Here is a 12,601-nt window from a genome sequence, read left to right on the forward strand (position 1 = left end):
AAACCTATTTATGTCTTATTTTGAGAACTCCCTGTTCATGACCTTCAACATTTTTCTACTTGTTTGCCAGTCTTTTTATTATTGATCTTCTTTCAATATGGACAGATCTTTATTAAAATGTAAAGATAAAATATTACGTTTAATAACATATAAATATAAAATATTTTATTTCCTAGTTCGTTGACTTTGCTTATGGTCATTAGTTTTCCGTGTAGAATTTTTAGTTTATGTAATCATAGTTCCTGGGTTTTGCTTAGCAGAGCTTTTCTTCTCCAAGATTTTGATAAAACCTACCATCTTTCATTTGTTTAAAAATGTTTTGGAATTTACTTTGGTGTAAAGGAGTGTGTATCTCATTTCATTTTCTCTAAGCAACCTCACCTATACTTATGGTTTTAACCACCATCTATAATGTTGATGACTTAAAAATCTATCCCTTCTGTCCAGCGCTCTGTGCCAAACCCTGGACCTGTATTAGTAAACTCCTTGTCAGACATCTCCAGCTAAATGTACCCAAAGCACCTTAAATATATATATTCAAAATTGAGCCAGGCCCAGTGGCTCATGCTTGTAATCTGAACGCTTTGGTAGGCCGAGATGGGAGGATCACTTGAACTCAGGAATTTGAGAACTGCCTGGGCAACATAGTGAGACCTCATCTCTATAAATAATAATAATAATAATAATGATGATGATGAAAGAAATACATATATGTTCAAAATTGAATCACTATCAAAAAATCGTTTACCTCCTGCATTCTTTGGTTTAAAGCAACGAAGACACTCACGCCAGAATCAACATTTCTTTCCTCATTTCCTATATCCCATCAAGTTACAAAGATCTGTTTAATTTTTTAGAAAGCTGTCCTTTACCCTAAATATTAAAATACCTATTGCTACTTTTTAGTCTGAGTCCATATCATTTCTTGACCTGGCAACAAGCTCCCTGTCTGGCCTCCCAGATTTTAGTTTCTCTCTTTACTTCTTAGTCTCTGCCATCTCATTCCCCAGGGCTATTCATCACTTAAGCTGGGAAAAACTATTTGGAAAAAACAAAAGCAGATTCAAATCATGCCACTGTTTTCCATAAAATCCTTCAAGTTCCTCACTGACTGCTTTCAGGAAATTTTTGTACATATTCTGAGGTCAAATAAATTTGGAAAAATATTACATGTCCTATTCCTAGAGAGTCAGTATTAGAATTAGCTTATTAAAGTCTATTTAACCCACATTAAATAAACCTGCTTAACCCTGCTGAAACTTACTTTAGAACAGGACAAACTTTTTCATGGTATACAATAATCAATGTCCTGTGGAACACTATTCCATGGAATACTGAATTGGAAAAATGCTGGCTTTAAGTTCAAACTCCTTAGCATAACAATGACCTTCAACATATGGTTCTACTTTATTACCTTAACACCTCTTTCAAGGGCATTCCTGAAACACACTACACTGTTTCATAACTTCTTAACTTTGCACATGCTGGTCCCTTCATGTGAAATACAGGCCCTGCTCCTGATATGCCCAGTCAACAACTACTCAGCCTTTAAAATCAAATGAAATGTAGTAGTCTCTCTAAGCCAATTATGCTCAGCCTAGTTCATCAATCACCCTGTATGCCTCATACATATTTGTATTATTACCTCTTCGATCTATTAGTATCTTTTTGTTTGTTTTCAAACCTTTAAGCTTTTTCAAAACCTGGGTACAATTTGTATCCCCGGGCCCAGGGCATAGGACAGTGCCTGACTTAGAGCAGGGCAAGCCCTTTTCAAGCAATTCAAAATCATATTTGAATTGAACTGTATATCCTGTATTGGCCCATCCCACAGGACTTGACATTCATTCTTACCAAATTTAACTTTTTTGAGGTTTTTGGCTTTATCGCTTCACATTTAATTTTTAAACTATTAAGCTCCATATTTTTTTATCCTGCTCAATTTTGTCATTTAACAAATCAGTCACTCATTCCTTTTAATCAGTATCCTTTTTATTGGCAGGCCAGTGTTCTCAGTCAACATTGAAAAAGACACAGCTGAAACAAGCATCCTCAAGTCTTCAACCTGAGATCCTCCTCTGACCTGCTGATCACATTAAGCAGTCCCTTTGCTCATCCCTTAGCCAGTATGAATGGTGCACCTATTATCTAGTCTAAATTTCTGCATCATTTACACAAGGTATCATAAAGATATCATAAACCATAAAGCTGAATTACAGATACATCACACCAACAGCAATACCCTCTACTGCAAATCCAGTAATTTCTTCAAAACAGAAAGTGAATTAAATAACTATGGCATGACTTGTTTTGGAGAAGTCTCTCCTGGCTTCTTTCTGTAGTCCGTTTCCTTCCTCTTTTTTTTTGGAGAGAGTCACTCTGTCACCCAGGTTGGAGTGCAGTGGCATCATCTCAGCTCACTGCACCCTCTGCCTCCTGGGTTCAAGTGATTCTCTTGACTCAGCCTCCCAAGTAGCTGGGATTATAGGCGTGGGCCACCACACCCAGCTAATTCTTGTATTTTTAGTAGAGACAGGGTTTCACTATGTTGGCCAGGTAGGCCTCAAACTCCTGACCTCAAGTGATCCACTGGCCTCAGGCTCCCAAAGTGCTGGGATTACAGGCATGAGCCACCGTGCCTGGCCCCTTTCCTTTCTAAACTACTTACAAACCATTCTTTTTATAACTTCTTAAGAGTCTTGTTGAGGGTCACAGTCAAGTTCATTGTGTTATGCTTTATAGAAAATACTTTTCTTCTCTTCCAATAATAACGTTTTCTGTCCTTGGGATACCAGTTTCCATGATTTCTCAATGCCTGCCATCATACTTCAGTAATCTAATCCTGAAATTCTCATCATAATCGAGGATGAGTTTTTGTCTAGACCAAAAGATCTGAATTCATATAAAAATGGCAGGTAAAGACTCTCCTATGATGTCATCTTTTATTTTTCAGTTTACCTTTTTCAAGATTTGTTCAGTGTTTTCCAATATGAGATTTGGAATGGAAACACAAGTGCCATGAAGACGAAGACTGTTTTGTTCATCACCATGTCCTAAGAACTTAGATCAGTGCTTGGCACATAGGTGCCACAAAGTAAAGATTTGTAGAGTGAAAGACTGAAGATGAAAATAGTAGCAGCAGTATTTTACCAGCTACCTTAAACATCAGATTATGTTTTCCTTTATTGAATAAATTAGAAAAGTGCCTTTAGCATTTTTTGCTTTGGCCTGTTTTTAATTTTTCTAGATAATATTACTATATATTCACACCATGTTTTCATTTTATCCTCTCTTACGGCCCTCCTTTCTATCTTTCATGCCAGTACTGTAAATGTATGAACTTATCAGAGAACTCCTGTGGCCTCTTTAGTGTCTTTAGGTTCCTTCTCTCTTTCTTCTTGAATAGCAGCATTGACGACAGTTTGGCACGAATTGGTTTTAAGAATCTCCTAGCAGCCAGGCGCTGTGGCTCACGCCTGTAATCCTAGCACTTTGGGAGGGCAAGGTGGGTGGATCACGAGGTCAGGAGTTTGAGACCAGCCTGGCCAATATGGTGAAACCCCATCTCTACTAAAAATATAAAAATTAGCCAAGCGTAGTAGCACATGCCTGTAATCCCAGCTACTCAGGAGGCTGAGGCAGAAGAATTGCTTGAACCCAGGAGGCGGAGGTTGCAGTGAGCAGAGATTGCACCACTGCATTCCAGCCTGGGCAACAGAGCGGGACTCTGACTCAGAAGGCAAAAAAAAACAAAAGAAACAAAAAAAAAAACCTCCAAGCATAATGCGTTCCTTTTTGGCGTTTCAGACCTGGGGATTATAATGAACCATTTGTAGTCCGCCTTCCTAAAATTGTGTGTACGTGCCTCAGTGGCATTGTTCTCTCTTGGCTTGTATAAATTGACTGAAAGAATACAGTTGCTTTCTCTTATGAGTCCTAATAGTACTTACTAAGCAAAACTTCCTTGGTGATTGGAATCAATTCTGGAGCTCTCTACCTTTTGGAAGGAAATAAAGTTTACTAGGTCACCAATGCAAATAAAAATTTTTCAGTGTACTGCTTTTAGCTAAAAATAAGAATTCCAGCAGATATCTGGATATCTGAAGCTCTACTTTTCAACCATCTTGCTCTGGCTTGATTTGGTCATCTGTAATCTGACTTTGAGTTTTACTAAAACCCAAATTTAAAGAAATCTTATATTTTATACTAACAGGTGTGTATAAAAGGTTAGCATGTTTTTTTTTTTTTAATCTTTTTTGTAGAGATGGGGTCTTGCTATGTTGCCCAGGCTGGTCTTCAACTCCTGGCCTCAAGTGAGCCTCCTGCCTTGGCCTCCCAAAGTGTTGGGATTACAGGCATGAGCAATATCAGCAGTTTTGAGACATAATTCTTTTACCTGAATCCATTAATGCTAAACTTCCGCCACATGCAGATGCCATAGAAGATGACCCTATAGAAAAAAAAATACCTGCTTTATATTATACTGATTTTTTAAAATGTACCAAAGTATTACTAGTGGTTATTTCCTTATAAATATTCAATTACAATACAAATATTCAATAGTCTCTTCTTTTTAAAAGCACCTAAGGCAAGTTCTTTTAAGCTATAAACTATGGGGCTGCATGGTCCAATATGGTAGCCATTAGCCATAAGTGGTGACTTAAAGTTTAATCAACTAAAATAAATTTAATTCTTCAACTAGATAGCACAGAGAAAGAGGATTTCTATCATCACAAAAAGTTTTATTTTATTATTATTTTTTGAGATGGAGTCTCAACTTGTCACCACACCCAGCTAATTTTTTGTATTTTTAGTAGAGACAGGGTTTCACCACGTTAGACCCTCGGAACCTTGTGATCCGCCCGCCTCGGCCTCCCACAGTGCTGGGATTACAGGTGTGAGCCACCACACCCAGCCCATCACAAAAAGTTCTATTGCACAGTATTGCTACAGATATTCTAACAGACTTCCTAGGGCATATCTTTTTTCTTGCTTATCAGAAGTAGTTAAAGATATAGGGCTTTGGCTCTCTCACTCGAATAAGCCCATTAGTTTAGTCACACCCAGTAGAGAACCACAAAGTCTTAAGTTTAAATTCTGAGTTTACTTTGGTATTTTTCTCTCAAAATCTGTGACTAACTGATTTATGTCTGTTACACCTTTAAGAACTCCATGACCTTTCTGCCTTTAATGACTGCACCGTACCTTGACCCATGGACGAATTTTTTATTTAAATGTGACCTCTTGCCTAGACTCCCTCTGTGATGTCCACTTATTATTATTCATGTGGATATGTGACAGGTATCCCCTGCCTAATGATCACTCTATTTTGGCCCTTCTCCTCTCTGATAACCTTGTTCTGTGGTTTGTTTGTAAAAATAAAGAAACAAGCCAAACTGGATCTACTGTAACAGATAAAGAAAAGCATTTGTTTTATATTACTTTCAAAACAACTCATTAGCTAAGAACAGAGATTAAGACAAGTATATGATTAACTCAATACATTTTTCTCTTGCAATATACTTGGGTTCTGTAGTAATAAACAAAATGTAACACTACATTTGAAAACTTAATAATAGAATAGGGAATATGGTCTTTTCTACTATGAAAGAAGTATTTCAATACTGTACCATTTGACTCTAGGACTTCAGATGTAACTCTTATGGTGAAAGGAAAATCTTTGGGAATAACAGGATACAAAGCTTTCTCAGCAAGAGCACCTAAATTAGAATAGAAAACAGTAAGTAAAAAAATGTATTAAGTCTCTGTAAGAATACTGTATAAGTTTACAGATCTGTACTTACCATGCCCAAGTTCTCTTCTATTTAAACCAGAGACTTTGCCAATTTCATTAGTTGCATAAGGAGGAAACTTAAAAAAAACACACACACATATATAATTGACATAGAAAGATGTCCAAGTTATATTACCAAAATAATAGAACTTACAGAACAGTAGAATCTCATTTTTGTTTTTTAAAAAAGTACATTCACAAATATTCAGAAAATGTATGATATAAATTTAACATACATACCAAATTGCTAAAAGTAGCTATTACAAGTATGTAAATGGATTAGGATGTGGGAACTGGAGGGGTATGGAGATTAACACCATAAATTTCCATTACATTTAAATTATTAACAATAACAAAATGTTATATTTTTGTAATAAGAAAAAATATGTACATATTTAAAAAGTACACATTGAAGAATCAGATTTTTTTTCCCATAGCAAAGCCCACATTTATTTCACTAAATTGAAATTTAATTTACACTGATACTTTTTAGAGTTATCTCTCTCCACTACCTTTTTCAGATATGAAACAAAATACATGAATGGGAAAGTTGCATATTTTGAAGTATTTCTCAAGCAAAACGTAATGACAAAAATGTATGGAGGAAACAGCTTTTCCGTAAGAGTTTTATTTTAGACAGTGGTTGCAAACTGTTTTATTTGATGTATATGTTATCTTGAAGAAATATGAATTAGTTGTGATCATTTGACAATAGGAAGACTTCTGATAAAAATCTGTACTTTCAGGTCGGGTGCAGTGGCTCATGCCTGTAATTCCAGCACTTTGGGAGGCCAAGGCAGGCAGCTGACTTGAGCTCAGGAGTTTGGGGCTAGCCTGGCCAACATGGTGAGACCCTCTATCTACTAAAAATACAAAAATTAGCCGGGCGTGGTGGTGCATGCCTGTAATCCCAGCTACTCATGAGGCTGAGGCACGAGAATTGCTTGAACCCAGGAGGTGGAGGTTGCAGGGAGCTGAGACTGCACCACTGCCCTCCAGCCTGTGCAACAGAGACTCCGTTTAAATTAAAAAAAAAAAAAAAAATTTCCCCAAATATCTATAATTCCAGTTTAACAATAATTTTTTTTTTTTTTTTTTTTTTGAGACGGAGTTCTGCTCTTGTTGCCCAGGCTGGCGTGCAACGGTGCGATCTCAGCTCACTGCAACCTCTGCTTCCGGGTTCAAGCGATTCTCCTGCCTCAGTCTCCCAAGTAGCTGGGATTATAGGCATGCACCACCATGCCCGGCTAATTTTTTATTTCTAGTACAGACGGGGTTTCATCATGTTGGTCAGGCTGGTTTTGAACTCCTGACCTCAGGTGATCCGCCCACCTCGGCCTCCCAAAGTGCTGGGATTACAGGCGTGAGCCACTGCTCTTAAAAGCAGTGGATGAAGCAGTAATCTGATTAAACCTCTGGATCTAGCAGTCAATTTGCAGGAAATAGAGAGGGCAGAGGAACACGTTGAATTGCACCACGAGTGAGCAATCAGCAACCCCCAATCTGGGAGACTTTAAGTCAAATGGTTATGGGGCTTCAACAGATAGACTGTAAGAAAAGAATGTAATGGAGGAGAAATGTATAGATTTAAAAAGACTTAAAGAAATATCAGGCCAGGCATGGTGGCTTACGTCTAGAATCCCAGCTGAGGCAGGCAGACTGCTTGAGCCCAGGAGTTTGAGACCAGCCTGGGCAACATGGCAAAATCCCATTTTGTAAAAAATCTAAAAATTAGCGGGTTGTATGGTGGTGCCTATAGTCCAGCTACTTAGGGGGCTGAGGCAGGAGGATCACTTAAGGCCGGGAGATGGAGGTTGCAGTGAGCCAAGATGGTGCCACTGTACTCCAGCCTGGGTGACACAGTGAGACTCCACCTCAAACAAACTAAAACAGAAAAGGAAATACCAAACGTTTTAAAGAAAAAAAACAAGACTAAACTATAGTATCTAGAAATGGAGCCAGGAAATCCAAGATGATTACTATAAAATTTGAGTAGTTACCTACTTTTAGGAGACGAAGGGTATTGAGATTGGGATGAAAAACATGGAGGGGCTTTTGAGGTGGCTGGAAATGTTAAATTTCCTGACTTGGATGGTGGTTACAAGGGTATTTGCCTTATAAAAACTTATTAAGCCATCCTTTGTTTCATACAGTTTTCAGCACCTATGCTTTATTTTATAATAAAGAGAAAAAAAATAAAATATGGCAATAATGGCCCATATCCTTCTCCAGCTCCCTCCCCAACCCCCTTACCCAATAATCAGCTAGACCTCCATTTTGCACAGCTGCCCTTTTAAGACTGCCACATGCTCTCCAGCTCATGACAAAAAACCTGCTTTACTCAATTACAATTCCTCTCTGGCTTCTGTAGCACCAGGGTATATCCAGAACAGGATATTTATAAGGGATTCAAGACCTGTATGAATCTCGATGTTTATGGATATTCTGTAGCATATACTTTCTACGAAAAATGTTCTCTATTGATTACAGCAGAATCAGCAAAAGTGAAATGCTGGGATTCTGGGCAGCCAACAAGGGTTACACAAAAACGAAATGACTTGCTACTTTACATAAGTCTCTCACGTTGTATTCCTTTTATTTTTATTATCTGAGACAGGGTCTCACTCTGTTGCCCAGGCTGAAGTGGAGTGGGGTGATAATGGCTTGCTGCATTCTCAACCTCTTGGGCTCAAACAATCCTCCCATCTCAGCCTCCCGGGTAGCTGGGACTATAGGCAGATGCCACCTTGCTTGGCTAATTTTTAGATTTTTTTGTAGAGACAGGATCTCACTATGTTGCCCAAGCTGGTCTTGAACTTCTGGGCTCAGCAATCTTCCCTCCTCAGCCTCCCAAAGTGCTGGGATTACAGGTATGAGCTACCATGTCCTGCTCTCCATGTATATTCTTCAAATAATAAAATTAAAAGTACTTTATATTAGGTCTAGTCCCTTAGGATTTGTTGTGAATAAAGTCAATCACAAACTCAATTATCTAGAATCATCTCATATAAAGTAACTTAATATTAAATGTCTCATCTTTCACTACCAATCAACTGAGTATAAATATGAACATTTCAATGAGCGAATAAGGTGATTTGTCACTTGAGGTATTTAAAAAACTCTACTTTTGTTTGACACACATGTATACAGGCATGACTTTTTTTTTTTTTTTATCTACAATGATATTGTCTGCTATACTTTCTTTAAATTTTATGCATGACTTAATGACTTAGAACAGGAAGTTGTTGATTAGAAAAGTACTATTTATCTCTCTAAAGTACTTATGTCTTAGCTCTCTAAAGTAGTACTTTAGAGACTTTAGTACTTTAGTAGAGAGTGCTAAAGTACTCTCTAAAAATACTACATCTCTATTTATCATTCTACACAAAGCTTGCCATGCCTTCTATAAGCAATAACATAGTAGCCCCAAACTGACCTTAATAGATATATGATAAAACTAGAAAAGTAAAATATTATTGGTAAAACCCAGATAGTGGATATATGGATAGTCACTGTAAAGTTCTTTCAACTTTACTGTATCTTGGAAGTTTTTAAAAATAAAATGTTCCAGCCTGAGCAACATGGCAAAACCCCATCTCTAGAAAAAAAATATAAAAATTAGCCAATTGTGGTTGCACAAGCCTGTAATCCCAGCTACTTGGGATGCTGAGGCGGGAGGATGTCTTGAGCCTGGGAGGGAGAGGTTGCAGTGAGCTGAGACTGCACCATTCCACTCCAGCCTGGGCAAGAGTGAGACCTTGTCTCATAAAAATTAATAAAATAAAATTTTGGGGGAAAAAATTCACCTTACCTCATAGTGCAGCATGAAATTTTTATCTTTTATCCCACTACAAATAAAAGGCATAATATTAAAAACATCATAGGGAAAAAACATATTTATTTCAAAACACAACTAAAACAGGTTTAAGGGGATTTTACAGAACAACTAGGTGTTAATGAAAAATCAGACTGAAACTGAAAACCAAAGAATTAATTAGAAGGATGATTGTGACGTGATATTTTCTTTTGGGGCTCATGAATGAATTGTACAGATTTAGGAAACCAATTTTGCCTTAAATATGAGTCCTTAAATATCCAGATTTGAATACTAAGGCAAGACAATAGATGTATTTTTAAGCATTAATAACTACTGAGAGAATCCTAAATGCTATACTCACCTTAGTTAAATCTCAGAGCTACAATGCTTCTCCCAGTCAATATGTGAAATGAAGAAAAAGTCCTGGGATGGGGCAGAATCTGCATGATCATAAACTGTAGCTTTGGAGAAAGAAATCTAAAAACCAAACTCCTTCAGAGGACTAAAGGAATCACAGATTTTGGGAGCTAGAGAGGATTATAGCAGGTCATTGGCCCAGTTCATTTTATAAGAAATAGAAACCTGAGTGACCATGTGTGCCCCTTTATTTACACAGGTTATAGACCTAACACTAGAATATATGGAGGTACCCTGACCAAGCCCAGTGTTCTGCATTCCACCTTCACGCACACAGCTGCACTGTCGATCCTATCAGATACATGGAAAACAAGTACAGCGGCTATCCTGAAGATACTGAGAATTATCCCCATCAGTTGGGCAGCAGGCAAAGGGAGGCTAGGCCCTGTGGTCTTCTGAGACCCTTAACCAGGAACAGGAAGTAGCCGTACTACGCACTGAGGAAAATAAAGAACTGGCTATGAGCGTCAAGACTCTATGCAATAATGCTGGTGAGGACTGCAATACAGATTTTTTTTTTTTTTGTGAGACAGAGTCTTGCTCTGTCGCCCAGGCTGGAGTGCAGTGGCGCGATCTCGGCTCACTGCAAGCTCCGCTTCCCGGGTTCACGCCATTCTCCTGCCTCAGCCTCCTGAGTAGCTGGGACTACAGGTGCCCACCATCACGCCCGGTTAATTTTTGCATTTTTAGTAGAGATGGGGTTTCACCGTGTTAGCCAGGATAGTCTCGATCTCCTGACCTCGTGATCCGCCCGTCTCAGCCTCCCAAAGTGCTGGGATTACAGGCGTGAGCCACCTCGCCCAGCCTACAATACAGATTCTTATCATCAAAATTTATCAGCATGATTTTACTGTTGACTTTTTAGGGGTAGAGGAGGACAGCCAAGTATTTCTGAACACAAAATCACAACGGGATTCGACAAGGCTTTTCATTAACAAGGTTTTTCATTAACAGCCTCCAGATCATTTTCAGCAATGGGGGCTTTCGTGCATTTATTTGCTCTCTTGTTTCGAATAGAAAAACCAATCCATTCAAGATTACCAAGGAAGTCTGTCCTAAGAAATAATTCTAGAGAGAGAAAACGAACTAAATGTACTCACATTACAGAATTAAATGCTTTACTAACATTTGTTCCAAATCAGTAATTTAGAAGACAATCTAGCACACACACAAAATCCTTTGAAATCATGATGATGTAATCAGAAAAATGAATTACAAAAACATGGTTAAAAAAGTAACAATAATTAATAATATACCACGTAAGCTTTAATTATATACTAGGACATCATAAAACATAACAAACATCATAAAAACATAACTTACTTTATAGCTGTTATAACTTGATCTGACTTAATACTGGATTCTAATGAATCAAATGTAACGGTACAAAGCACCTAAAAAAGAAAAAGAATTCCTCATGCTTTAATATACTAACCACAAAGATGAAAACTAAAAACACTTGAAGAATCCCACTCACTCTTAAAAAAATGGGATAAGTACATCCTACACAAAGCTTGCCATGCTACTAAGTGCAGTATACACTTATTTGTTCTATAAATATTCATACTATGTGTAAACCTCAATAATCCAAAGTTCTAACATTGTACAGACTACGTATGTAAAGCACTGCAATAGAAGTGCTGGGGAAAGAAAGCATGAAAAGAAAGCAATATTTTTAAGAACTATGTATGAGAGTACGCAAAGGAAGCCTCAATACAGGTTCAGCCAATACAACTGCCTGCTTAAAATTAAAAAAAAATCAGGCCAGGCGTGGTGGCCCACACCTGTAAGCCCAGCACTTTGGGAGGCTGAGGCGGGCGGATCACGAGGTCAGGAGTTCGAGATCAGCCTGGCCAATATGGTGAAACCCTGTCTCTACTAAAAATACAAAAATTAGCTGCGCATGGTGGCGTGTGCCTGTAGCCCTAGCTACTTGGGAGGCTGAGGCAGAAGAATAGCTTGAACCCGAGAGGCGGAGCTTGCAGTGAGCCGAGATCGCACCACTGTACTCCAGCCTGCGCAACAGAGCAAGTCTCCATCTCAGAAAAAGAAAAAAAAAATTAAGAAAATCAGCCTTCTTTGTAGAGACATAACATAATCCAGAGACTCTACAATGTATCATTCACAACATCCAGAAAACAACCTACAAGGAAACAGGGCCCACTCTCAAGAAATAAGAACAGGAATGGAGGCTGATTCTGAGTAGATTAAGATGGTGGATCAGCAGACAAAAGATTTCTTTTTTTTTTTTTTGAGACACAGTCTTGCTCTGTTGCCCAGGCTGGAGTGCAGGGGCATGATCTTGCTCACTGCAACCTCCGCCTCCCGGGTTCAGACAATTCTCCTACCTCAGCCTCCTGAGTAGCTGGGACTACAGGTGTGTGCCACCACACCCGGTTAATTTTTTGTATTTTTAGTAGAGATGGGGTTTCACTGTGTTAGCCAGGATGATCTCAATCTCCTGACCTCATGATCCACCGGCCTTGGCCTCCCAAAGTGCTGGGATTACAGGTGTGAGCCACCACGCCCGGTGACAAAAGATTTTTAACAGCTATTATAACTATACTCAAAGG

The 12,601-nt window shown here is 38.4% G+C and overlaps 1 protein-coding gene across 2 annotated transcripts in view; it reads right to left on the reverse strand.

Moving 5' to 3' along the window:
• PNPT1 (polyribonucleotide nucleotidyltransferase 1) overlaps positions 1 to 12,601 on the reverse strand; it is a 56,243-nt gene that overhangs the window by 12,365 nt on the left and 31,277 nt on the right. For both annotated transcript variants that reach the window (XM_007970562.3, XM_007970563.3), the window contains 5 exons: positions 11,352 to 11,422; positions 9,606 to 9,642; positions 5,805 to 5,871; positions 5,631 to 5,720; positions 4,397 to 4,450 (listed from right to left, as the gene is read on the reverse strand). In XM_007970562.3, the coding sequence (XP_007968753.1) occupies positions 4,397 to 4,450; positions 5,631 to 5,720; positions 5,805 to 5,871; positions 9,606 to 9,642; positions 11,352 to 11,422 (319 nt within the window). The remainder of the gene's footprint in view (positions 1 to 4,396; positions 4,451 to 5,630; positions 5,721 to 5,804; positions 5,872 to 9,605; positions 9,643 to 11,351; positions 11,423 to 12,601) is intronic.

This window comes from Chlorocebus sabaeus, chromosome 14, assembly GCF_047675955.1.
Source record: "Chlorocebus sabaeus isolate Y175 chromosome 14, mChlSab1.0.hap1, whole genome shotgun sequence".
Taxonomy (NCBI): domain Eukaryota; kingdom Metazoa; phylum Chordata; class Mammalia; order Primates; family Cercopithecidae; genus Chlorocebus; species Chlorocebus sabaeus.